General features: G+C 50.4%; 1 protein-coding gene across 8 annotated transcripts in view; it reads left to right on the top strand.

The window, feature by feature from the left end:
* The first annotated feature begins 6,120 nt into the window (after positions 1–6,120).
* The window catches only part of Septin8 (septin 8), a 29,249-nt gene continuing 8,655 nt past the window's right edge, over positions 6,121–26,714 (top strand). For 2 of the 8 annotated variants that reach the window (XM_034507621.2, XM_034507626.2), the window contains exons 1-8: positions 18,940–19,060; positions 20,882–21,077; positions 21,405–21,591; positions 22,361–22,522; positions 23,048–23,144; positions 23,546–23,714; positions 23,886–24,018; positions 24,205–24,395. In XM_034507621.2, the coding sequence (XP_034363512.2) occupies positions 20,911–21,077; positions 21,405–21,591; positions 22,361–22,522; positions 23,048–23,144; positions 23,546–23,714; positions 23,886–24,018; positions 24,205–24,395 (1,106 nt within the window). In that variant the 5' untranslated portion in view covers positions 18,940–19,060; positions 20,882–20,910. Of the gene's footprint in view, positions 6,371–18,939; positions 19,061–20,881; positions 21,078–21,404; positions 21,592–22,360; positions 22,523–23,047; positions 23,145–23,545; positions 23,715–23,885; positions 24,019–24,204; positions 24,396–26,714 lie in introns of those variants that run through there. The other 6 variants (XM_034507620.2, XM_034507628.2, XM_034507622.2 and 3 more) reach the window with 6 other exon arrangements.

Genomic DNA, 26,714 nt, shown 5'->3' with positions numbered 1-26,714 from the left:
GAGGACAAAAAGCCAAAGCCTTTATATTAAAAGTGAAGAGATGAAAGCAGTTCTAGAGTAATGAAGGATAATAGAGATGCCATGGCTGATGTTCCAGAAGAGAAACCAAAGCCAGGCCCAAGGCAGGAGTCCTCTAATGCAGAAAACCGAAGCACACTGAGACAAAGCAAAGACCTCCTACTGCTGCAGACTCAGAACATACAATGTTCCAGAAAAGGCAATTTGGAATAGTGAATACTAAGACATCTCATAATTATTTCTTTTAAATGGACCATGTGTAGTGGTACACACCATTAATCCCAGCACTCAGGAGGCAAGGACAGGTGTATCTCTGTAAATTTGTTGCCAGTCTGGTCTACATAGTAACATAGTAAGTTCCAGGACAGACAGGGCTATGTAGAGAGACCTTGTCTTAAACAAAGAAACAAAGGAACAAATAAATCAATAAATAAGGTGAAAACTTGTTTGTTTGTTTGTTTGTTTGATTGTTTGACTTCCAATGAGAAAAGCATCACTCCTGAGGGAAAAAAATTGAGGCTGGCATCAGAAGTCTTCCTAGAAGAAAAAAGAGCCAAACTTACGGTATTGCGCTTTTAGAAGTATTATAGGTAGGGTTGGAAATGAGGCTCAGAGGTACAGGATTTGACTAGTGTGCGTGGGGCCCTTAGTTCAATCCCCAGCAGAGCAAAATAACCACAGTAATGTAACGTTTACCCTGCTCACATCTGGGTCCCAGGTACAGGCCATTGACACTCAAGTTTGTTTCGTTTTGTTTTTACTTTCTGAGACAAGGTCACCCTGTGCATTGCTGGTTGGCCTGGAACTCACTATGTAACTCAGATTGGTCTCAAACTCACAAAGATCTTCCCGCTTCTGTCTCTTGAGTACTGGGAATAAAGGCATACCCACTCCTACTGGCTAATTGACATTCTTTAAAACAACTTCTGAAAAATGTCATGTCTGTGTGTGTGTGAGAGAGGCGAGGGTTGGGGGAGAGAGAGAACACCTGTGGAGGTCAGAGGATAACTTGTGGGAGTTGGTTGTCTCTTTGCTTCCCAAGTGCCCAGCAAGGCTGACATTCTTAAGCATCCGAACCCTTCTTGGAAAAACAACTAAATAGATTCCTCCCATTAAGAGCTGAACTGAGATTTTTTTTTTTTTTTTATTGCAAATGGAAACATACTGTGAAAGGTCAGTTGATGAGCATCAAATTAATTAAACTGTATCCTGGGTAAGTGGTGAATTTTGTTTCCAGAAAAGAATGTGATTGTTCCTAATCCAGACACTAAGAGTAACAATGAACAAAGCAGAGAAAGTGGGAGAAACTAAGATCATAGGTACAATAGAAATGTAAACAAGTCTCTGAATGGTGTTGCAACTTTGTGTTTAACCTCAAAGGTATCTTTAGGAAGTAATGTCCCCTGCAATCAGGAAACATTCTTTGAGGTTCACTTTCTTAAGACTCCTCTCCCCGCTCTCTTTTCTATTAAGTTTAAGAAACATTAAGCAGTATGTTTCATTTCAGCGAGTCTGTATTACAGATCAAATATTTATTTGTTTACTTTTTGGATAAGATCTCATTGAGGTAGACCAAGTTGGTTGGCCTTGAACTAGTAGAGATCCACCTGTTTCTGCTTCCCAAGTGCAGGTTTAGAGAGTATACCACCACGCCTGTTTCACCTTTGTTTATTTTATTTCTTGTATGTATGTGTGTGTTTACTCAGACAACAGAGCCGTGAAGGTCAGAGAAGGTCATTTCCCCCTTTTACATTTCCCCTTTTACCATGGGAGTTCCAGGAATCATCAGACTTGTGGGTTGTCACCTTTACCTGCTAAGCCTACTTGCTGGCCCACAGGGGACACTTTCTATAAAATATCTGTTATCTTTCTTCCTGTCCATAGAGCTTTTTAGAATAATGTAAAGTGACACTTGTGCTGGTCATTTCTGAGTGGTGACATTGGGGTCGAAATTATTTAAAGTGTACATATCGTTTTTTATACAGTCTAACAGGTTGACCCCCACAGAACTGAGTTACATATGTGTGCTACCACACCGGGCTTTTTACGTGGGTGCTGAGAATCTGAACTCAGATCTCCATGTTTGCACGGCAGGCGCTTTGCAGACTGGGTCTGTTCCCAGTCCTTTTTCTAGTATTTCATGGACTCTTTAGCTATATACATGCCGGGGAGAATGAAGACCTCATTTCCCAGCTCTGGCTAATGGAATGTAAGCAGAAGTACCGAACTACCCCTGTGGCAACCGCTGGAATCATTTGAGACTGTTTGTTCATTTCTCCTGTACCGACACAGTGTCACCACACTGAACCATGAGGGCAAAGCCATGGATAGCAACAACAGTGTGAAAGAGTCAGCTAAGCACTAGACTATCCTGGACAACATAGGAAAGAAAGGAGGGGGAAGAAACTTTAATGTCATTGAAGTGACTGATCTAATTCTAACTGGCATGTGACTTACACACATACAGAACTGTAGTTTGTAATTCCATTTACATTGTGTGTCAGCACAGTATGGGAAGCAGTTGGCTTGGTTACTCTTAGCCACATCACCTAACCTTGACAAAAATACTTTCATGGGAAAATATCAAGTTGAGCTTGAGGGAGGGGCTAGGGGAGATCACACCTGTAAGTCAGCACTCGAGAGGCTGAGGCTACAGGATGGCTACAAGTGGGAGGCCAGCCTGGGAAAGCAAAAAGGTCAGGGAGGTGGCTCATCTGTTCAAGTATGAGGACCTGTGTTCAGATCCTCAGCACCTATATGAAAAGCCTGGTGTGGTGAGTGGATCCCAGAGGCTCACTGGATGGTCAGGTCTAGTGGAAAAGGGAGAGACCTTGCCAAAAAAAAAAAAAAAAAAAAAAAAAAAAAAAAAAAAGTGGGGAAGAGGTCAAATCTCTAGAGTTCACCTGTACACACATATGCATATTCATCAACACACACACACACACACAGAGAGAGAGAGAGAGAGAGAGAGAGAGAGAGAGAGAGAGAGAGAGAGAGAGAGAGAGAGATTGAAGCCAGCCATGGTTCCCTCTGAAATTTAAGCACTTAAGAGACAGAGGCAGGAGGATCACTACCAACTTTAAGCCTAGTTTATTCTACAAAAGCCAGGACAACACGATGAGACCCAGTCTCACCTCCCTCCCCCACATCAAATATATAATTAAAACAACAAAAGAAAATAAAGTACAAACAGAACTTTAAAAAACAAAGTTAGTAAATCCACCACAAGAGGTCTGTGGGCTCAGCAGTTGCTCGAGCCTGCAGCTGGTCAGCCCTGGTGCTGGGGGACGGAACACAGGGCCTTCCTCCTGCTACCCAAGTGCCCTACCACTCAGACACACCCCAGCCTCCCACCCTTTGAACATTTTATGAACTTGAGATAAAGATCGAGAACTTGTTTTACAACCCTTCCCCACCACTGTTGGGGAGCAAGCCCAGGAGCCTTGTTCCCCTGAGTCAGGCAACCCCTCCAGAGATACATTCCAGGCTTTCTATTAAAGGGTAAAAACGAAAGTCATAACAAAAATAACAGAAGAACCATGAAAAATTGGACCATCTATGCAACAAAAGAAATGACAAACTATCAAGGGACACAGGAGAAGCAAGAGGCCAGGAAGGCCCTGTTTCCTGCAGAGAGCTCTGCCTGTTTAGATTCCTGCTGGTGAGGGACTGGGGTCAGGGCAGGGTGGGGTAGAGAGTGGTATAGTTTGCTTTCTCTGGGGACAATGCTCCTCAGGCAACCGAAAGCTCTGAGGACTTCCTCCGGGGACGTCTTAGCCTTTGATCATGTGACTTTGGGACCAGCTTGCCCTAGCTGTGTAAGGACCACATGGGATGCTGCCGTAAAAACTCCTTTGCTACATGTGAAAAGATCGCTCTACTTAACTTTCAGTTCCCACACACAGTCCTTACTCCTCCAGAAGCAAACCCACAGCTGCGTGAACAAAGTAACACCCACAGCAGGAGAAATTGGAGGCTTGGAGATGAGGAGAAGGTTGTCCTAGAGGAGTGGACACCATCTTAAGAGAGGGAAGTCACCTGTTTCCCTGGTGTGTGTGTGTGTCTGTGTGTGTCTGTGTGTGCCCAAGGAGGCCAGGGCACCCCTAGATCTGGAGTTACAGGCTGTTGTAAGCTGTCTCATGATTTGGATGTTGGAAACCAAATATGAGTCTTCTAAAAGACTGCTGAGCCATCTCTCCATCCCTTCCTCCTTTTGTTTTGAGGCAGGATCCGTCTGGCTGGGTTTAAAGGTGAATGCCACCACACCAAACTAAGTGGATGTTTTGAAATAATGCTCAAGTAGAAACGAAAGGTCATTTAAATGCAAGGCCATTTGAAGGTAGTTTAAGGCCAAGGAGGGGTGAGAAAGAAAAAGGCAACAGAGAGAAACTTCTTGCATGTTACCTTGCAGCAACTGTTTCAGATGATGAAATCCTCAATTACCCATGCACTCCACCGGGTCAGACATTGCGGGTTAGGGGAGACACTAATGAACAATGGATTTCAATCATAATCTAAAGCCCCTTGCTTATTTATCTTTATTTTCAGAGAACAACTGGGGGGTGGGGGTGGGGGAATCAGTTCTCTCCATTACGTAGATCCCAGGGATTGAACTCAGGCCATCAGATTTGGTGGCAAGCAACTTTATCCACTGAGCCCTCTTGCTGGCCCATGGATACATACAGTCAGAAGAGTAGCTTTCCTAGGTAAGGTTAAGACACTGGGTGTGGGGTGTGGTTCAAACAGGGAAGTTTGCCACATCTCCACTCTGACCACTGTACTGTGACCCTCAGGTTTTTGTTTGTTTGGGGGGCATGTTTTTTTCTTTTTTGTTTGCTTTTCGTTTTTTTTTTGAAACAGTCTCTTCTATCCCAGGCTGGCCTCAAATTTGTTTTATAGTGGAGGATGACCTTGAACTCTTGAATTGTCCTGCCTCTAACTTCTACTAGGATTATAAATGTGCCCCTCATATCTGGCTTATTCAGTGTGGGTGACAGAACTCAGGGCTTCCAGCATGCAATCAAGCAAGCACTCTACCATACTGAGCTGCGCCGCGGGGGTGGGGTGGGGGCGCATTTCTTGAGAGAGAAATGTACAAGGTCCAACAGCATGGTGGAGCATTCAACAAAATAAAACCACTAAGTACTTCCAAGGTACCTTGGAGACAAGATATTGTTTGTAAAGAAAGAAGGGAAAAGTTCCTTCAGAGAGAGGTGAGTGGTACCAAGCTATGGAGGGGACAGACAGTATTCCTCAGCACGGGGTGTGCCAAGTCCAGATGTGGTCTCCAGATACCTCCAGCAGGTATATGTTTCCACAGGAGGACAGGGTTGTTTCTCAAAAAGATATTGGGGGTAGGGTGCACGTTCGTGAGTAGTGGAGGGACAGAGACAAAGTTTACCTTATTATCAGGGAGACCAGAGTGAAAGACAGGGAAAAGAAGACGTGACAAGCTGGATCTTGTAGTCACTGAAAAAGATTACGGAGCCCCTTGAGACGTTTGTGCAGGTCTCTTGAGTGGTATGTTTGGCAAAGAAGATGTGTGTGCTGTGAGAACCAAGGTCCTCTCTGCATAATGACATAACTCCAAACTCGTGGGACAAGCAGGGTGAGAATCACTAGCAATATGCTACGTAGATGGTTGAGCTCCGCTTCCCCAACTGTGCATCTTTCTCTGGTTCATCATTGCGCAAGGAACCAAAGGCTGTCTGGCAGGATGCACCGGTCCAGCCCAGGGCTCCCGCCCTAGCTCCAGCTTAGAGCATCAGGTGGGACCCATGGAATAGGCAGAAGAGGCTGAGGGGTCTCTCTCGGACCTGCAGCGCATGAACCCTCCGATCAGTGGTCCCAATGCGTTTGCAGGTTCCAGTATGGACAGTCAGCTTGGAGGCTGAACCCGCAAGGCACACGTAGCACCCCTCTGTGCTATGCACTAATCCAGCTTCCCAGGGACATGAAGCAGGCCTTGGGGAGCGGCCCGGGTCCCCCAGACGTGGCAGTCCGCCCCCCCTCGCAGACTACAAGTCCCAGCAGCACCCGCAGCTAGTACCTCCCGCCAAGCCGCGGAGACCCCCGGTCGGTCCCAGCCGCGGGGAGCGTGCTGCGCTGGGGCCGAGCGGGGTAGGGAGGCCGGTCCCGCGGGCGGGGGCGGGGCCGGCTCCGCGGCTTCTCCCGCCGCCGCCGCCAAGGGGAGTTTCCAGGAAGTGGCCATATTGGATCCATTCAGCCGCAGCCGCCGGGGCGGAGCGCGTCCCGCAGCCGGCTCATCCCCACCGCGGCTCCGGCGATCCCCGCAACCCGCCCGCCCGGTGCGCAGCTCGCCATGGCGGCCACCGACCTGGAACACGTCTCGGTGAGGCCTGCGGCGCGCAGGGCCACGGGAGGGGGCGCGAGGCGGGCTGTCAGCACCGCGCGGCGGGGTCTCGAACCCCGGGACCTGGGAGCCAACCCCGGGAGGGTGTCTCAGAGTGTTGGGCTTCGCGCGACGTAAGCTCCTTTCGCGGGAAGAAGCCAAGATCTGGGCTGATCAGGGCAGGTGTGGAAACAGACTCGTGTCCAGAGGGGAGGATCCCGGATGCCCCCAACTCTTCTCTCCCAGGGTTTTCCTGCACCTCTGGGGACTTGCCTTTGCCGAGCAGGTGCTGTTATCTGGGTGCAGAGTGAGGATGGAGCCCCAGGGATCCAGGGATTTTCCTTCCCCGGGCACAAACACACATTCCCGAAAGAGCTCAGGAGAGTTGCAGACTTTGGGTGGGAAGAACCCAGGTCGGCTGCTAATCTCCTCCACTGCCCTCCAGGAAACCTGGATCCTGGGTGCGACTCCAGACAGGTCCAGGGCCTCAGTGGTAGGTTGTAGCTCTGCGGCAGCCATTCCCAGGAGCTGAAGTGATTCCAGATCCAAACCATTGAGTGTTTGTTTGGGCCCCAGTCTGGGTCTGCCTCTCTCTGGGCTGACGTCCCTTGGTGGTCCTAAGAAGGGTGTCTGTGAACTTGAGCCAGGCCAGAGCATGCGGAGGGAGGCCTTTGGGGCGGGGGGTGTCTGACACCAAGACTCTTTTGGTGTCTAAGGCTGGATTTGGGTGTGTCTGGGAGGCTATGCTGTGACGGTGAAGGAAGCTGTGTCCTCTTGCCAGCATGTGAGGCCCTGGTCGACTGGAAGGGGAGGAGGGGAAGGGAGGGAGGAGGTGGAGGAGGGCCCAGGGCTGTTGGAGGGAGGGAGAATTCTGAATGTGTGACCGATAACGAATTGGTTCTGGGGCTAAATAAGGGAGCCAGGACTTATGTAATTTTGCTATAAATACTGTCATCTGAATTTATATATGCAAATTTCTTCTTTAACCTGAAAATACATTTGTTGGTCTTTGAGAATATGCATAACAAAGCTGGAGTTCTAGGTTTCCTTCTGTGTAGAGTGGTTCTGTGCCCCCTGGGGAGGGGCTGTGTGTCTGTTAAGTAAGTTTGACTACATGGGGAACAGATGCAGAGGCTGGGCCAAACCAAGGTCCACTTCACTCCCGTGGCTGTAAAATGGAATTTATGTACTGCAGGAAAACAGCCGAGCCCTTATAAACCTGCCCAGTGGATGGAGACCAAAAGGGGTGTGTGTGTCTGTCTGTCTGTCTGAGCGCTGGGTTTTCTGTGCTTAGCTGACCAGAAGGTTAAGTCTGTTTTGTATTGAGGTCAGAGGTTTGTCTAACTTTTCATCTTGTCCAGATGAGAGTATGTGTAAAGCAGCTAGCATCAGTGGCCTGAGAGGATTCCTAGAGATACCACTTGTTGGTCACGGGACCTCTGGCAAGCTGTTTAACCCTCTGTGTTCTCAGTTACACAGTAAGAGAAAAGCGTATCTCCCTCATAGAGTTGTGTGGATAGTATCACTACATGATAAAGACTCAGTAAATACCCAGCCGTGTGTGAGATGGCTGCAGAAAATGTCTTTGCCTTGGTCGCACACTGGCCAAAGATATCCTCAGAGGGCTGGCTGAGCGTCTACATTGTACAGCTGCCGCTTGGGAAGATCTTGCTTCTGTTTGCTTTTGGATCATTTCTGTGGGAAGTCTTCATATTATCCCCATAGTGAACCAAAGCACGGAGTGGGGACACAAGTCCAGCTAGTGCTGGAATCTTGGGGCCTTGCTCAGTATGATGGTTATGCCAGATGGATGGACGCCTTCCCCGCCTTCTGCACTCTGGGCCTTCAGCCTCCTGGGAGGACTTGGATGGAATTGAATTTGGGTGGAGATATTGGGTGGAGTTTGGCTGGAATTTAGAAGTCTGGTCTCTTTCTTCCCTTCCTTATCATCCTGGGAAGGTAATTTCCCCCCCTTATCATGTGCAAAACTATACTGATTCCTTAAAGGGTTTTTGAAGGTTAACTAGTTTTTGGTTTATTGGAGACATGCTGGAAAAGTTTCCAGCTGCAAGGTTTGGTGGCACGTTTGGCAGGTATCCGCTGTGCCTCTGGCTTGTGCAGAGGTGGTCAGACGGGCCTCTGGTGGCCTGCAAACTTAGTCTGGAGTCTACAAGAGCACACAGAAGGCTTTGGGCTGTAGCTTGGGGGTGGAGAGCTTACTTAACTTGTGTAGGAAGTCCTGGGTTCAACACCCCCCCACACACTAGAATTTAAAGTGAACTCACACATCAATGTGCATTGAGATGGAGGTATGTTGGTATCTTTTTTGTTTTTGAGTCAGGGTCTCTCTACGTAGTCCTGGCTGTCCTGGAACCCACTATGTAGACAAGGCTGGCCCTGACCTCACAGAGATCTACCAGCCTCTGTCTCCCAAGTGCTGGGACTAAAGGCATGCACCACCATGCTTGACAGTGTGTTGGTATTTTGACTTATCCTTACTAGCATGGTGTATACACCATAGGCTTATATTATATTTTATTTATTTGTTGTGTGTATCTGAGTATGTATTATATATGTGGGTATGCTTGTGTGATGGTGTGCGTGCTGAGGTTGGAGGACGACTTTCAAGTCTTTCATCATATGGGTCCTGGAAATGGAATTTTGGCTGTCAGGTTTGACAGCAGGTACCGTCTTGCTGGCCCCACATCTCTGATTTTTGACTGGGTCCTGCTCAGCTTTAGGTCAGCTCACAGACTTAGGTTGATGGCTGTTGTATGTGTATGCAGGATCAGCCCTCAGCAGATTCTGTCATCTCTTGTCTTCCTTGGGCCATCAGACTCCTGGCACACTTTCGGGGGTCCCTCTCTTCTTAGATTCTGACTCTGAGGCTCACTCTTCTCCAACCCTGACCAGCTCCTGTGACTCCTGTCTGCATCTAATGGAACGAGGGTCAGACTGCTAGGTGAGGGACCCTGTTGGTCCCTGGCAAAGTGAGGATGTGCGGGGGAGAGGAAAGAAACGTGAAACAGCCTCATACTTGGCATTCTTCCTAGCCAGTCGCTCACCCCCCCATCTCCGCTTTATCCTCAGCACCATCTGTTACATCCGTTGTCACCCTGTAATCTTGACACTTCCCCAAAAAGCATGCTATCCAAGGAGTGCCTATTTTGTCCTGAAGCTCGATGTGGGAAGCAGCCTTCTCACCCCAGTGTGGCTCAAGGGCCCTGTCCCCTGGGATCTCCCTATCCTGTGAAAATGACCTTGGCAAGCCTTTCTGGGCAGAAATGAGAGCTGAGAAAAAGGTGTCTGTGTAGCTCCCAGTGCCTAGCATTGAGGAGTCACGTGTGAATGCCACAGCCAGAGCTACAGCGCCACACCTTTCTCTAGGAGGTAGGGTTGCCTTTTCTTTTCTCCCTTCCCTACCTAACACACTAGGGGCCAACCTTACTGGGACCTTATGGGATGGACCCATATGAGTCTGGTGAGGGGTTGATGACCCAAGGGAGCATCCGACCGTAGACTGTTTAGGACAGAAAGAAAGATGATGGCAAGAGGCTGACCACAGAGCCAAGGAGAACTCAGGGCTTGCCCAAAAGCCTTGGATGGGCAATGGATGGTTTGTGCTCATTGGTTTTTATGTCAGCAAGCTGAGATTGGGTGAAGAAGCAGATTTTGGTTGCAGGCCATTCAAAGATGGGCCCAATACCCAAATATATAAATAACCTTCCACCCGAGGGCCCCTTGAGGTGATTGACTTCTGAGCCCTAGGATGAACTAGGGAGTGGTCTGTGTTTGGGACAGTAACTCCCAGATGTCTTTATGACTGAAGCCCAGCTTCCTTGAGGCCATGTCCCAGAGCAAAGAAGCAAGGACCAGCTGGGCTCCAGGTGTCTCTCAGGGCCTCCTCAGCTTCCTGTTTCCTTCTGCCTTTAGGGTTTTGGGACCCCCCCTCCCCCAGCCGCATCTTACAGTGCACTAGCTTTGTGGATAGCCAGATGTGGAGCTGGCTAGGGGGTTGGGAGTGGAAAACACATCTTCTTGAAGAATGAGATGTCTCCAAGAGTCAGAATGCTCTACTGGGAGCTGGGATGCTCTCTCTATTAGCTTCTATAGGAGTTGTGTGCATCCTCAGGACACATGTGAGGAAGCCTCGTTGGGAGGAGGCAGCAGAGATCAGGGCAGGGAGCTTCTTGGCAATAGCTACAGTTGCCTTGTTTGCCTTCAATTGGGGATTCTTAGGATGAAAAACTTTCAGGTACATAGTAGGCTTTATGAGCCAAGTTAGAGGGACAGAATCAGAGGAAATAAGTGTCCATCTCTATCAGACTCTCTGGCTGTTTGTTCTTGGAGGGGCCTTCTGGGTGTGGGTCACTGGGAACCTGGGCTTTAGGGGGACTGTGGGACGAACCCAGAATTCTCAGGAACAAAGAAGACCCGTGTCTGTGGTTGGGGTGAATGGATAGCAGAATGATGCATAGCTTAGCCTCCATAACTGCCTCAGGCCATGTGGGTGCAAGGTCACTCCTCTGGAACCTGCCAGTACCGTCATCCAGCCTGTGGTGGTAAACAAGGCAGGGAGATCTGGGAACCCACATTCCCCCTTCTATGGCTGATGTTTCATTCACAGGGAAATGCTGCCTTCTTCTCTGAATGGTTGGACCACTTGTGGCTGTGCCCATTGGCAGACGGCAGTGGCTGTCCCTAGAGTCAGTCCCTAGTCAAGCAGAAAACTGGAGCTGCCTTGCCTTCTGCAGCAGAGCGCCCCATATGTGCAGTGGCTGGATGGGACATTTTCTCTTCGGCAGCACATCAAAGCCCGAGAATATGTCTGTGTCCCAGGCCTCGGTGGCAGGTGGCAGGGACAGGCACGGGCTCAGGAACTCTGCTCTTTTGTTTCTGGGAAACCCAATTTTGGTAGATGTGTCAATCAAACCATCCCTAGTTGATGGGCTACCGCCTGGCTGAAAGAACATGAGAAAGTGTCCTGGACAGAGAAGCATAGCACCAAATACTGGGCTAGGGAGGACCTGGTCTTCCTACAAGAGAGTGGGTAATGACCAGCCGGGTCCAGCAGCCCTCCCTGTTGTTAACCATGTGGGCACCATGGTGGCACTCTGAAGGTTGATCTGGGTCTGAGTCTTCCTCCCAGGTGTTCTGTCGCTGCCTCTGTAGGAGAGATGCTGAGGCCCAGGTGTCCACTGGATTGAGAACAGGTGTTCCCTGCTGTTCTCCTCAGGCCCAGGATGACAGCGTCTCTGGCTTTGCTCACTCCCATACAACCTTTTAGTTATTTCCCGTGACCTCTGACCTGGGTTTAGAGGCTTGCTTGGAATCCTGGGACCAGAGCCTAAGCCTTTCCTGGGAACATTCCTCGGATTCCTCTCGGGCTCAAGGACAGTTGTGCTTAACACCACAGTTCTGGCCTGAGGCCTCTGCTCTGGCTATTTTTAAGGCCTAGACTGCTTGGGAATAGTAGCTGAAGCCACTTGGTGCCAGGAACATGGTGGAGAAGCTCCCAGTGGTACAGTGATTCCTGAGGAGTGGGCTTCTATCTAACTGGCTTGCTGCACCCGAGGATGCCTTGAGATCAACAAGAGGGAAAACGGTTCTGAATTTTAAACCCTAAGATCGTCTAAGGGGCCAGCTGATGCTAGGCACAGGAGCCAGGAAAAAGATGTGTTCAGAGACCACAGTGCTAGAGTAGTGTGTGGAAGACCTAGTGTTGGGAGCTGCTCAGCATCCAGGACTCAAGGACCACATTTCTTAGAGTGGGTGTCTGCTTTGATTCCCTCCCCACCACCAGCATAGTTTGGGGTTCTTTATTCATCTGCAGCTTTGCCTATCTTGGTGTGTGTACTTCAGCAGATTTCCAGTCTCTGAAGATGGTCTGTTTTTGTGTGGGGGCAAGGTGTGAGACCCGATTTCTCCCTAGATGCCACCTCGATTCTTGGTAAAACAGGCAGTTCCTCGTGTCTGTCAATTAGGGCTGATCCCAAGGGTTCAGAAAGAGCAGTTCCAGACCAGGACAAGGATGTCCCAGTTACCCACTGGGCTGTATAATAAACAAGGTCCTCTCATTTGTTCTAGATGGCCAGGCATGAAAAATTGCACTTTCTTAGTTTGGTTGCTTTCTCTGATGTGCCAAAGAAAGGATGACGTAGAAACCCTTGCTTTGTTCAGGACCCAAGAGCTCGTTAGTGATTAAAGAGGGGACATTGGCCCTGTGCAGATTTTATTGTGTGCAGATCTCAAGTGCCAACTGTCTCTGTGCAGGGGGGGGGGGGGGTTCAAAGATGTTTAGAGCCCCCTAGTGAGCACCCTAGGTTGCTAGATATGAAAGGGGCCAGAGTCAGAAAGATCTACCCCTGTCTAGGGCCTGCCAACCTAAAGGCTTGTTCTCATGGAAGAGTCAATCATGCCTCCATGTCCCTAGAATGGAGTGGACATATCATTTCCCCAGATCTCTCTACCAGATTGGTCTGCCAGACAGGAATGTCTTTGGTTCAGATATGTTCTCCAAAATGCCAAACTCTATGTTGGGCCCCATATTCTCTTTTTTCTTTTGGTTTTATTTCCTTTTTTCTTTTCACATCTTCCTTTTCAAGACAGGCAGGCTGTCCTCAAGCTTGCTAAGTACCTAAGGATAGCCTTGAATTCCTGATTCTCCTGTGTATCTCAGTGCTGAGATTACAGGTGTGTACCACCATTCCTAGTTTATACTTAATATTCACATCTTTCTTTTCCTTTTCACTTGGTTTTGTTTGAGGGAGGCACTAAGGATAGAAAGTGGGGCCTTACTGTTGGTTAGGAAAGTGCTCTACTACTGAGCTACATCCATAGCCCTTGGTAGTCCAGGCTAGCCCTGAAACTATGATCCTTCTGCCATAGCTTCTTTATAGCATTTGCTACTGTGACACCAAAGCTGACTTGTTTGTGGGTTTGTTGTTGTTGTTTCTCTGTGTAGCCCTGGCTGTCCTGGAACTCACTTTGTAGACCAGGCTGTTCTCAATTTACCAAGATCCAACTGCCTCTGCCTTCTGAATGCTAGGATTAAAGGCGTGAACCACCAGCACCTGACTTGTTTGTGTTTTGAGCCAGGGTCTCTCTCTAGGTGGTTAAAGCTAACTTTGAACTCCTGATCCTTCTGCCTTAGCCTCCCTGACACTGGGATTGCATGTATGTGTTGCCATGGCCTCCCTACTCCCAACTTCTCACAGTTGACTGCAATCCCAGGCCGGTGGCAACCTTGAGCCATGTCTGAACATTGACTCTGCCATTTCCGCCTCTTTCTGGAAGTTGCAATTTTTCTCTTTCTTTTTCTTTTCTTTCTTTTTTTTTTGGGGGGGGGAGGGAGGGGGCTTTTTGAGACAGGGTTTCTCTGTGTAGCCCTGGCTGTCCTGGAACTCACTCTGTAGACCAGGCTGGCCTCAAACTTAGAAATCTGCCTGCCTCTGCCTCCCAAGTGTTGGGATTAAAGGCGTGCGCCACCACCGCCCGGCTTGAAAAGTTTTTTAAACGTGTGGTTTTTACATTCAGAAATCATTTACTTTTTTTTTTTTTTTTCCTTTTGAGACAGTGTCTCTTAGTCCAGGCTGACCTTAACCCTGCAGCTGAGGATGGCTCTGGATCCTGGTCCTCCTGTCTGCTGTACCTGCTGGCACTACAGGGCTGCTCACGATGCTGCCTCTCATTTATTCCTTCTGACCTGATAGTAGTTTCATATTTTAGCTGGGCCCTCTGTCCATTTTCAGTTTCACATTTATTCATTTGTACTTGGGGGTGAGTGTGTGCCACAGTCTCCATGCCCACGTGGAAGTCAGAACAACCTTCAGGAGTTGTCTCTTTCCTTCTATCAGACCGGTTTCTGGGCTTGAACTCAGGTTGTCCTGCTTCATGACAAACACCTCTACTCTCTGAGCTGTCTGGCCGGTTGTAAATTGTCATTTTGTAATAGGTTCTTCATAGCCCAGGCTGGCCTTGCACTCATTTTGTAGCAGAACTTCTGACCTCCTGCATCCATGATTGAGTGCTGGGCTTAGAGGCATGCACTGCTATGCCTGGTTTATATGGTATTGGGGATTGAATGTTGCGATTTTTCAACGGAGTAATGTGATTGAGAGTGTGAGTTTCCGGATCAAGTTGTCTCTGGTTAGATCCTGAGCAGTGTGGCCTCTTGTATGTGACTGCCTCACAATGCCCCAGTGGTCTCGTCTGTACAGTGGAGACCATACTGCAGCCAACCTCATGGAGCTGCTGTGTGGAGTGAGTGAGATGGAAGCTGTGTATTTCAGAACTTGTAAGTGTTAGCTGTAACTCTGGTGGTCATCAGCATTGATCCTCTTTGGCATTTATGGTGCTTCCCTGGCCTCTATGGCACTTGAGTTTAGAACAAACCCAGGGTCAAGAATGTAGTGCTCTCACCTTCTCACTGCCCCAGTGCTTGCCACACAGCAGATATGTCCACTGGTGATGGACTGAGATGGATTGGGAGCCTTCCAAGCGCAGCAGAAGCAGAGTGCATTGGCTAAGGGCTTGTTCCGCTCTCCATCCCTGCTGGGCTGGTTGGTGCCGCACACAGTGGGAAATACTAAGTGTGAGACTGTAGCACTTTTGGGGTTTAGTTCATGCACAGTTGTTCTTAACAGTGGCTGGTGACCTCTATTCTTTGCTGAGCCTGTAAACTCAATGCCTGGCCTTCTTTACCCTTCTTGAAGTTTCCAGAGTCTCCCCCCTCTCTCCTGCTTCTGTGCATGCATGTTCCATGGAAGACTAGCAGTCAAGGCTTCTACTGCAGCGCTAAGGTTCTGCTCTGCTAGGGTATAGGCCAGACACATAGAGAGGTAGGGCACACAGGAGCTCCATAACTGCTCTGGCACATTTTTGACTTGGATGCCTTTCATAAGGTGGCTTTAGTCTTAGGCTAGCTCCCCAGATGTTCATAAAGGCCTCCCTGAGACATTTTCTTTGGTATCATGCTGATTGGCTACCACCAAATGGCAGGGCTGTTATCCAGCAGGAGACCTGATATTCTATCTGAGTCCTGGCCACCACATCATGTAGGGGACACCTTGGTTGTTACTATTCTTCCTGTGCTATGACTGCTCAGGCTAGCGGACACTTTGCCGTAAGTAGGACATTTTGGGTCACGAGTTAGTGATGCTGAATGTGTGATCAGTAAAGCCAGCAGTAGTGAGAGTCATCCATCCCTCAGTAAAGCCAGAAGGTCACGTCGGTCTCCTAAAAACAGAGAAGGACACTGTTCTTGTAAAGGCAGTAGCCATGTCTCTCTACATAGGGGCACCAGAGATGACCCCCACTCTGGTCCTCAAGGGACCTGAGTGCAGCTTCAGCAATAGCCTGGGGGTGACAATCTTGTCCTCTACACCTTCCATAGAGAGAGCCATGTTGTCTGACTAGACTGCTAATGCCTTGGTGGGTAGGCTTCTGTGGTCCTCAGTGCTGCTTTTAGCCTCTGGAGCCCAGAATTGTAAGAAAGCTGGGGGAAGTGAGACATAGGCTGGCCTGCTCTCTCTCTCTCCCTCTCTCATTCTCTCTTGTTCTCTCTTGCACTCTCCCATGTGTGCTCTCTTTCTCTCTTTCACTCTCCTCCCACTTCCTCTCTCTTTCTCTTTTAAGTCCTCTGCTGAGGTGTGTGTGTGTGTGTGTTTTCCAGACACAGCTGACTTGGTCAATTTTGGCGGCAGACTACAGGATGTTGGATTGCATCCTGATTGTGTCACCCTTGGACCAAGAGCATGAATAAATATGCAGCCTTCTCGGCAAGCACAGCACGCCTTCAATTTTAGATTTTCATTCTCACCTAAAAATAAGCTTCAGACTGTTCTGTCCTGCATTTGATCTGCAGGCTGCCACAACAGGAAGGAAGACTGAATAATGAAGTCCTGTGTGAGGTGGGCAGGCAACACCTTTTGTGTGGCAGTAGTTGAAGATGGTGCTCATGAACTTAGAAATGAGCAGTGGTGTCATGGCCGGCAAGCGGGGGAAGCATGGGGAACATGGCTTCCCCAGCCTATGGCAATCTTTCTGAAGTGGGGAGAAGTGGCCAACCAGGATGCATAAAATATTAAGGATTAGTGCCAGGAAATAGGACCACTGTTTGGGACGACCTGCTGTGCGGTGTGTGTGTGTGGGGGGGGGGAGGGGGCAGCTAGGAACAGGTACCAGCAAGAAGACAGAGATGGAGACACCCCCCAGCCCCACCCCCAGAGCCTGGGAGTTCAGGAAAGCTGCTGAGCTTAAAAGGTGGACTTTGGGGCTGAGAGATGGCTTAGTGGGTAGAGGCACTTGCCGTCAAGGCTGCTGACCAAAATTCAGTCCCTGGAATCCACAAGGTGGAAGGGGAAAACTGAAAAGTTGTCCTGTAACCCCCACAGGAGCTTTGTTGCACGTGCGAGCCTCACACCCAATTAATTAATTAATAAGTAAGTAGATAAATGAGTGAATGAAATGAATGTAAAAGAAGGGGGAACACAGGATAGAAACACCTCAGTTGGCAGTATGCTCACCTAGCATGCACAAAGCCTTCGGTTTGATCTCCAGCACCGCATAAAACTCGGTAGAGCAGCAGGTGCCTGTGATTCCAGCACTGGGAGATGGAACCAAGATAGACATTCAAAGTCATTCTTGGTGCAGCAAGTTCAAAACCAGCTTGAGCCTGTCTCAAAACAAAACCGAACACCCTCCTCATCCCAACACACACACACACACACACACACACACACACACACGAATTTAGAAGTAACCAGTGGGGCTGGAATTGAGCCTGGTGGGAAGATTTTAATGCCAGGCAAAAGGGTGGGGAAGGTCCAGTGTATCTGTGTTGTTTGTGATATGGGCATGAAGAAAAGAGAGCTGCCTGGTGACCCTTTGTCAGGTTACGTATGCAGCCCTTGTTACGTATGCAGGGGACTTGTCCTGAGTGGGTAGATTGGGACATGATGCCCTGGGGATGGCAGATGGAGGAGGGTTATTATGAAAAATAGGTTCCATCAAGAGTCTTTGGAGAAAACAGGTTCAGGGCAAACCTGGCTTATTTGAAATGGGTAGAAAGGTCACATAAAATCGAGGATGCTTGTAGACATAGTTAGGCATGATTAGTACAGGTTTAAGTATCCTAAGGCAGGTTGGGGTTTGTGCCAGAGGCCAGACTGGCTAGAGAGGTACAGGCCAAAGGCAGCAGGGTGTGGCTGCAGAGAGTGGGTGTCCGGGTGCTGAGGAGGCTCTTGGGTAGCTGAAGACACAGGGCCTCCTATCTGCCCCTGACTCCTTTACCCACTGTGTTGTGTCCACATTTACAAAAGGGTTGCTATGACACCGCTGACAGCTCCACTTCGGGGCTGTGGATATGGCAGACTGAAGCCCTGTGCATCTTCCTGTCCCAGGTGGTGGGTAGGGCATAGGCACGGAGAAAGAAAAAAGCATGGTTCTGCCCAACATGGAGCCATGTGGGCCTGGGAACCTGTTCTCAGGGTGACATCTACTACCACTGCCAGGGAAGCCAGAGCAAGTGTCCACATAGGTGAGTCCGGCCGTGACTCGTCTTTGGGCCTTATCGTTTCTCTTAGTGGTACAGACCAAATCCAGTGGCTCCCGCAGGCTTGGGGCCTGCGCCCTCATCTCTGCTGAGGTCAGGCCTCCACATTCTCTCCCAGAATCTCCTTTTTAAACAGTCATGGCTTTGGTAAGGGAGGCTCCAGAGCCTGGTGTCTCCCGAGACCACCACTGAGAAGGAAGCAGAAGCCTGCTTGAGCCCCAGTTTTGGCTTCATCCTTAGGAATCTTGGTTCTGCTAGTCAGGTCCCTGCAAGAACTCTGTGTTGGATTCTTGAGCAGTGGAAAGCAGCTGCAGAGGATTGATCACCATCCCAGCCTGACATGAGAGCCCTCCGATGCACTCAGTTAGGAGGGGCTGGGAAAGAAAGGCCTATGAGGGAGTGGCAACATTCCCACCTTCCTCAGAACTGCCTGCTGGAATATACACTCTCCAACCTGGGCTTCTTGGGCTATTTAAGATCCAGAGGAGGGCTGGGGATCTAGCTCAACTGGCAGAGTGATTACCTAACATGCAGAAAGCCCTGGGGTCCTCAGTAACACATCAACCATGAGCTGCATGCCTGTAATGTGGTTTAAGCATGAAGGTGGTGGAAGCATAGATTGGAAGCTGAATGTCATTCTTGGCTATGTAGCAAATTCAAGGCTATTTTGGACTACGTGAGTTTCTTTTAACTACAAAGAAGTGAGTTCCTTTTTAACGACAAAGACCAGGGAGCTGGGTGTGGTGGCACACGCTTATCATATGAACACTTTGGAGACCAGACCATGGGATAGCAAGTTCAAGGCCAGCCTGTCTCCAAAGTGTGTGTATGTGGGGGGCGGGGGGGGGGGGGCTCAAGGGCCCCTCTGTGGGAATGTGGCATGGTGTTGGAATCCTGGACACTTTGAGGTGTGTTCTTAGCTGTGCCGAGAACTCAGGCACCAGGGTCAAGGCTAGTCTCGCGGAAACACATCTTTTCCTGGGGGCTCACTGTCTTGCTATGCTTTTCTTGGCAGAATGCAGAGCCTGAGCCCCGGAACCTGTCCCTGGGTGGCCATGTGGGGTTCGACAGCCTCCCTGACCAGCTGGTCAGCAAGTCAGTCACTCAGGGCTTCAGCTTCAACATTCTCTGTGTGGGTGAGTGGTCTGCCAGCCGAAGAAGGGGATGAGACTTCTTGGAGCCAGTGCTCTGCTGCACAGGCCACCTATCAAGCTGCGGCTGGGGTGGGGGCGTGGCTGGGCGTTCCCAAGCAGAGGGAGATCTTTGGTCTAGGCTTTGGTTTTGCCTCTGTCAGGGTCAAGAATGGGATTAGATCCGGGATCTGACTCAGAGTTGCCACAAAGAGGAAACAGAAGTGAGCCCATGAAAGTGCTGTCCAAACACTAAAAAAGGGTGTTTATCATTAGAGAATCACAGTCACTAGTTCATTCATTTCTTTCAATTTAAAAAAAAAAATTCAGGGCTGGAGAGATGGCTTCGTGGTTAAGAGCACTAGCTGCTTCTCTAGAGGACCCGGGTTCAATCCCCTGCATCTATATGGCATCTCATACCTGTCTTTAACTTCAGTTCCAGGGGATCCATCATAGCAGGCATGCATGTGGTGCACGTATCTGTGCATGCAGGCAAATACCCATACACATAAAATAAATCTAAATAAAAAAATAAACAAATTTTAAAAAAATTCACAAGGCTACAGAGATGATCCAGTGGTTAAGAGCACTTGCTGTCCTCTGGAGAGAGGACTGGACATCTGTTCTTAGTACCAACATCAGCGTTCCAAGGAACCTGACAGCTCCTTCTGGCTTCCATAGGTAACTGCACATGCTCACATAAATAAAAACAAATCTTTAAAGAATTTCTCCTTCTTACTATGTTGCAAGGATACAGTGGTAAGGCAGACCCTGCTCTGACACCAGACCACAGAGTACCTCTCTAATACACTTTGGAGTAAACATAGCTGGATAGAGGTGGAGGTGAGGCTCCATGTGTCCAAGGCACAAAGACTCTGCAAGGTCCTCTGAAAGTATCTCTTGGGAAGGAGACCACGTGCCCCTGAGGCTACCCAGGCTACAGGGACCAGCAACTGTTGGTTTCAGGTCCTTTTCCTGTGGACCTATGACTGCCTTGGCCTAAGAAGGATGATGCTCAGAACAGGCTATGTTTTGTGACTAGGTCCTTTTGAAGCCAGCATACAGTGAAATCTCCATAGCCTGATGCTGCCTTTCCCCCACCTCTTGGGGAAATGCCACATGCCTTGCACAGTATGTCTTACATCAAAGGCTTCCTTTATGACTCTTCCTTCTGAATATTGTTTTTTTTTCTTTCCCTTCTATTTTCCTTCCTTCTCCCCCTTCTATTTTTTTTTTTAACACATTTATTCATTTTATTTGAGGAGCCCATGACAGGGCAAGAAGCAGTCGCTTCTCTCCTACTATGTACTTGGGTTACTGAGCCTGGCAGCAAGTATCCTTACCCTCTGAGCCATCTCACAGACCTGGTTTTGTGTGTGTGTGTGTGTCTGTGTGTGTGTCTGTGCTGGAATAGAACCCCAGGGCCTTATACATGTCAGGCAAGTACTCTACAACTAGTTGGACAGTGGTGGCTCATGCCTTTAATCCCAGCACTTGGGAGGCAGAGGCAGGTAGATTTCTGAGTTCAAGGCCAGCTTGGTCTACAGAGTGAGTTCTAGGATATCCAGGGCTACACAGAGAAACCCTGTCTGGAAAAACCAAACCAAACCAAACCAAAACAAAAAAAAACAAAAAAACAAAACAAAACTCTACAACTGAGCAACCGGCAGAGTCCACCAAGGATGGCAATGAGGAATGGGGTAGGAGGCTTCCCCTCTCTCATTCAGGAGCTAAGGGTCTTGGAACCCACCTCACCCAGTTGCCAGCTAGAGACAGCCCTGTTCTACCTTAGTACTCATGTCTCTCCCTGCTGTTCCTCCGCACTAGGGGAAACTGGGATTGGCAAGTCTACGCTAATGAACACGCTCTTCAACACGACCTTTGAGACTGAAGAAGCTAGTCACCATGAGGAGTGTGTACGCCTGCGGCCTCAGACATATGACCTCCAAGAGAGTAATGTTCATCTCAAACTGACCATCGTGGATGCTGTGGGCTTTGGGGATCAGATCAATAAGGATGACAGGCAAGAGGCGGGAAGGGCGGGCCCCACCTAGCCTCCTCAGTGTTGGCTGACCCCTGTCCTAACCCTTCTCAGGCACTTCCTGCTTCAAACTGCTCCATATATAGCCCTAAGGTGACCTGGGAAGGCTGCTGGGGAAGGGTTGAGGTCTTGGGCCATTAGCAGACCTGTTCTTCCTCTGGAGGGCTGTAGGAGAAGGGGTCAACCAGCCTTCTATATCTGATAGAGCAAAGCCGTTCTCAGGGAGGAGAGTGGGAACAGCCTAGCTTGGGCTCTGCGCTGCCCTTGCTGCAGCAGTGTCTGCCTCCCAGGTGATGGAGCTCTTTGTAGTTACAGGCCCATAGTTGATTACATCGACGCGCAGTTTGAAAGCTATCTACAGGAGGAGCTGAAGATCCGCCGATCCCTCTTTGACTACCACGACACGAGGATCCACGTTTGCCTCTACTTTATCACACCCACTGGGCACTCCCTGAAGTCCCTGGATCTGGTGACCATGAAGAAACTAGATAGCAAGGTACATGCCCCTCCTTGTCACCTGACCTCTGCCATCTCCCTCTGGAAGCTGGTATGGTGGCTGTGTTTGGCTATGCTGTGGTTGGCCTGGTCCTCTCTGGTGTCTTGGCTCTCGGTGGCCCTCATTGAACTTTTCAGCCCTTCTCATTTGGAGCCTTGCTCCTTGTTCCTTGTGACATGACTACCTCCTCCTGCAGACCCTCTGCTCAGAGTCCCCTTCCATCTCAGCCTCTGACATGGCTGCCCCTTGGCTCTCTTCTGAGCTCACTAGAAGAAGAGAACGATGACTCAGAATTAGATTCTGAATGAGGGCAGAGGGCAGTGTCATGGGAGGTCAAGAGGGGTTGTCCTGGAGGACAAGTGCCCCTCCTAGTGATCTCTCAGCCTTTCCATCCCAGGGGTTAATTATCACCATGAAAAATGGGGTAACCTTGGCCTGGGAGAGTTTAAGCCCTTCCCATAGCCGCTACTCCTGCATCGCCTTACCTGCTTAGTGGGCGGCTTGGTCACCACTACTGTTTCTGTCAGGTCCCAGGCCACTTAAGACCTTCAGAGCATCCTGGGTCCAAGTTGAGTATGCCCAGGGTGACCAAACGGCGGGTCCTTTAGAAACATGACAGTTCTTACAGTTCCGGCTGTCACCGTAGCCACAGGCGGCTCATTGGGATCATCTGTCTTCCTGGATTCCTGCCCGTAGTACTTGTCCACACTCAGTGACCATCACTTAAAATAACCAACCAACCTGCTGCCCCGCCCCCTGACCTTCACAGGTGAACATCATTCCCATCATTGCCAAGGCTGACACCATCTCCAAGAGTGAGCTCCACAAGTTCAAGATCAAGATCATGGGTGAGCTGGTCAGCAATGGAGTCCAGATCTACCAGTTCCCCACTGACGACGAGGCTGTCGCCGAGATTAATGCAGTCATGAACGTGAGTGGGGGGGGCAGGGTCTCCGGGCTCCAGAGCCAGAGGGCTTAGAGACACCAATCTGAATGAAACACAGTTCCTGGAAGCCCTGCTTTTCATAATGTTATCCTTAGGATCCCCAGCCCAGAGAGGTGGGGGTCACATCCCTCCCAGGGATCCTGTGGGAATGGGATTAGAGGACTTATTAATTGGGTTTGCACTAAGGGTCCCCTAGATCTGAGTGTCTCAAGTCCTACTCTAGGTGGGAATGTATGCATGAAGGAGTGAGGATATGCGTGGCCAGGGGTCGGGAATCTGGAAGGAACCAGGCTTACAGTCTTTGTCAGAGAGCCCCTATCTTCCTGAGAAGAGGTCCCCACACACAGGCACACCCAGTTCTCAACAGTGCTCTGAAAGATACGGGAAGTCAGCCTCTGACCCCAGAGCCTTGTTCAAAGGCTGGCAGACCCTCCCTAAAGTGCAGGGGTGGTAAGAGAGTCTGTCCATGGCTCCAGTGCAGTGCTCACACATAACTGAACCCCTTTTCAGGCACACCTGCCTTTTGCCGTGGTGGGCAGCACAGAGGAGGTGAAGGTGGGGAACAAGCTGGTTCGAGCACGGCAGTACCCCTGGGGTGTGGTGCAGGGTGAGTGTTGGGCAAGTGCGTCCCCAACTACAGCCTTAGCTCAGTCTCTTGCCCTGCACTGACTGAGGTCACTAACCACTGTCCCGCTAACCCTCTGCCCCTGGGGCTCCCTCAGGTACCTGGCCGCTCTCATGCTGTCCCTCCGCTTCCATGCGCACCTCATGCTGTGCAGCCACGGGGGGGGGGGGGGGCACCCAACCGTTGTCTGCTGTACCTCCCAACCATCTGCATGTTTGCTCTGCTCTGTGGAACCACCAAGGCCCCCTGTCTTACCATCCCATGCCCATGTGCACACCTGCCTCCTGATGCTTTGGAGCCACCAAGGCACCCGACTACTGCCCTCTTGCCCCCTCCCCACCTGTGTCATGCCTGTCTCATACCTCTCATGCCCCTGCTTCTAGTGGAGAATGAGAATCACTGTGACTTCGTGAAGCTGCGGGAGATGCTGATCCGGGTGAACATGGAGGACCTGCGCGAGCAGACCCACAGTCGGCACTACGAGCTCTATCGGCGCTGCAAGTTGGAGGAGATGGGCTTCCAGGACAGTGATGGCGACAGCCAGCCCTTCAGGTGATAGCCTGTGCTGCCTCGGCCACTCTTGCCACACCAGCATTGCTGTCTCAGGCCTGTGAGCCTGCAGGCAGAGGCTGGTGGGAGCCCTGAGTCCTCCTGCCCCAGCGTCTACTTGGCTGCTCTGACTGCCTCAGTTCTACCTTCGGTCTCTCCTTTGGGTCTCCACAGCCTCCAAGAGACCTACGAGGCAAAGAGAAAGGAGTTCCTGAGCGAGCTGCAGAGGAAGGAGGAAGAGATGAGACAGATGTTTGTCAACAAAGTGAAGGAGACAGAGCTTGAGTTGAAGGAGAAGGAACGGGAGGTGTGTGCCAGCCTGGAGCAGGGCTGAGGGGGGGAAGTGTCAGAGGGCAGGCTGGCTGGGGTGGGGGGACCTGTGTGCCAGCCTGGAGCAGGGCTGGGGGGGGGGGAGTGTCAGAGGGCAGGCTGGCTGGGGGGGGGGGTGGAGGGACCTGTCTTGCCCATACCCAGGTGCCTCCCTTTTTCCCAGCTCCATGAGAAGTTTGAGCACCTGAAGCGAATCCACCAGGAGGAGAAGCGCAAGGTGGAGGAGAAGCGCAGGGAGCTGGAGGAGGAGACCAACGCCTTCAACTGCAGGAAGGCGGCCATGGAGGCCCTGCAGTCACAGGCCTTGCATGCCACTTCACAGCAGCCTCTGAGGAAAGACAAGGACAAGAAGAAGTAAGCATCTCCCTCCCTGGGCTAGCTCCTTACCCCTGGGCTCAGTCAGACTTCTCTCAACTCCTCTGTCACTCTTGCTTACTGTTCACCGTCCTCAGGCTCTTGCTCACTGCTCACCCCCAGCCTCACACTCACTGCTCACCCCCAGCCTCACACTCACTGCTCACCCCCAGCCTCACACTCACTGCTCACCCTCCTTAGCCTCACACTCTCTGCTCACACTCACTGCTCACCCCCAGCCTCACACTCACTGCTCACCCCCAGCCTCACACTCACTGCTCACCCCCAGCCACTCACTGCATTTTGCCCTCCCCTCCTCACTTGCTCGTTACCTGTTCCTAGCACCTCCATCTTGCTCTTGCACTAGTGTCTCCGTCGGTGCGTCTCCCCCTGGATCTCTGTCTCACAGCTGTCTATTCTCCATCCAGCCCTGTACCCTATGCTCACCCCCTCTTTGTTCTCTCTCTTCCTCCCTCATTCTCCCATAGCATCCTCGGCATCTGGGGCCTGTACATCACTGCTGTAGTTAGTAGTGAAGGAGGCTGGGTCACGTGGGCAGTGACTAGCAGGGAAGTCAAGCAGGTGTAGCTACGGGAGACTGGGACAAATCTGTCAGGCCAGGAGAGGGACGAATGTGGGGCTGTCCTCATTTCCTGCCAGATCCCAGCAGCGTCTGCTTGAGTGGCTGTGGCACATGCCCCCTCGGCCTCTGAGGTTGGGCTTGTGAAACTTGTTGGCTGGTAGATGGTGACCCATAACAACAGGGACTTATGGCAGGAGGTGACTCATAAGAGTGGGCCAGTCAGCTCTGTCCCAGTCACTGTCATCTCTACACAGAGAGATGGAAGGCCTGCAGAGCTCAAAACATGGTGGCTCCTGGCAGAGCTCCGGAGCTATGCCAGGGAGCAGGGCTGCCCCTCTTGTAGGGGCTGGAACAATTCTTGTAGAGAGTGGCAGATGGCGGGGAAGGAGGCTCTTCCCGGGTATGTCAGCTTACCAGACACGACTCCTAGTCATGCTCACCCAGACTTGCTCCTGTTACCTTTTTCTTTTTTTCCTTTTTTTTTTTTAAAGCTATTTATTGCTTGTTTTTGTGGTACTGGAGATTGAACCCCGGGCCTTGCACATGCCAGCTAAGTTCTCTACTGCTGACCTATATTGGCAGCCATGTTGGTGTTCTGCATAGCACTTTCCCCATGCCCTTATCTGGAGTCTGGTACCTGTCTCCAGTGGCTCTCAGTCTCTGAGTCTCCTTCATTTGGAGACTCAGGCCACATCATACCATGTTGTTCCAATCCGCCAGTTTCCCTAGACTTTGGCCTGTTTTGGTCTCATTGTTTTCTTGCCAACCCATAAAATAAGCAAGCAGGTCCATCCATCCTCACCTTCATTCCTGGGCTCCTGTTTTCCCCTGTATTGTTTAAGGATGCATGCACCCAGGCCTTCCATTCTTGGGGGCAGTGGACTCTAGTGGTCAGGGCCACACAGTGGCTTGAACTCTCCCATGTCCTGCCTCACTCCTAGGTGTAATTCCCCGATGCACAAGCATCTTTCTCTCTCTCTCTCTCTCTCTCTCTCTCTCTCTCTCTCTCTCCCTCCCTCCTCTCTCTTTCTCTCTCTGCCCCTTTCCACCTCTCTTCTCCTCTCTCCTCTCCTCTCTTCTCCTCTCCTCTCCTCTCCTCTCCTCTCCTCTCCTCTCCTCTCCTCTCCTCTCCTCTCCTCTCCTCTCCTCTCCTCTTCTCTCTCTCTCTCTCTCTCTCTCTCTCTCTCTCACCTCTCCTGCCTCAAACTTATAGTGCTTCTCACTGGGGCAGACAAAGCACTCAGGACTAGATGTACACGGGGTTCCCCAGGTTTGTTATCTGCTTTGGGACAAGTGTTCCCCCCCATTTTGTAGTCTTGCTGGTCCAGATGCCTGGCAGCCTACCTGCTCCCAGGAAGGACCCCAGGCCCAGCTCCCCCCAGCCAGGAGAGTTTTACAGTGGCTTTCAGCCCTGGTCCCATGCCCAGCACTTGGTTTGCTGGATGTGGAAGTTGAGGTGCAACCATTGTGAGCTTCCAGCTGGCAGCTCAGAGATGGCCCTCTTTCTTGGGGGAACAGAGGACACAATCTGTACACTCAAATGACTTTGTCCTGCTCCCTGCCGGCTTGGTTCAGGCTATCTTGTGAAAGTAGAGGTTGGCAGTCAGTATCCCCAATTAAGAAACTGGGAGAAGCCCCTAGGCCAGGTAGGTGAGGTAGCACATACCTGTTCGCAGGCATCTGTACCTCTGGAGCTAGCGTTGGGGATTAGGGTTTAGGACTCCCTCTTGCACTGG

Source organism: Arvicanthis niloticus, chromosome 6, assembly GCF_011762505.2.
Source record: "Arvicanthis niloticus isolate mArvNil1 chromosome 6, mArvNil1.pat.X, whole genome shotgun sequence".
NCBI lineage: Eukaryota > Metazoa > Chordata > Mammalia > Rodentia > Muridae > Arvicanthis > Arvicanthis niloticus.
The sequence above is the reverse complement of the archived record's forward strand: the minus strand, read 5'-3'. Positions and strand labels throughout refer to the sequence as shown.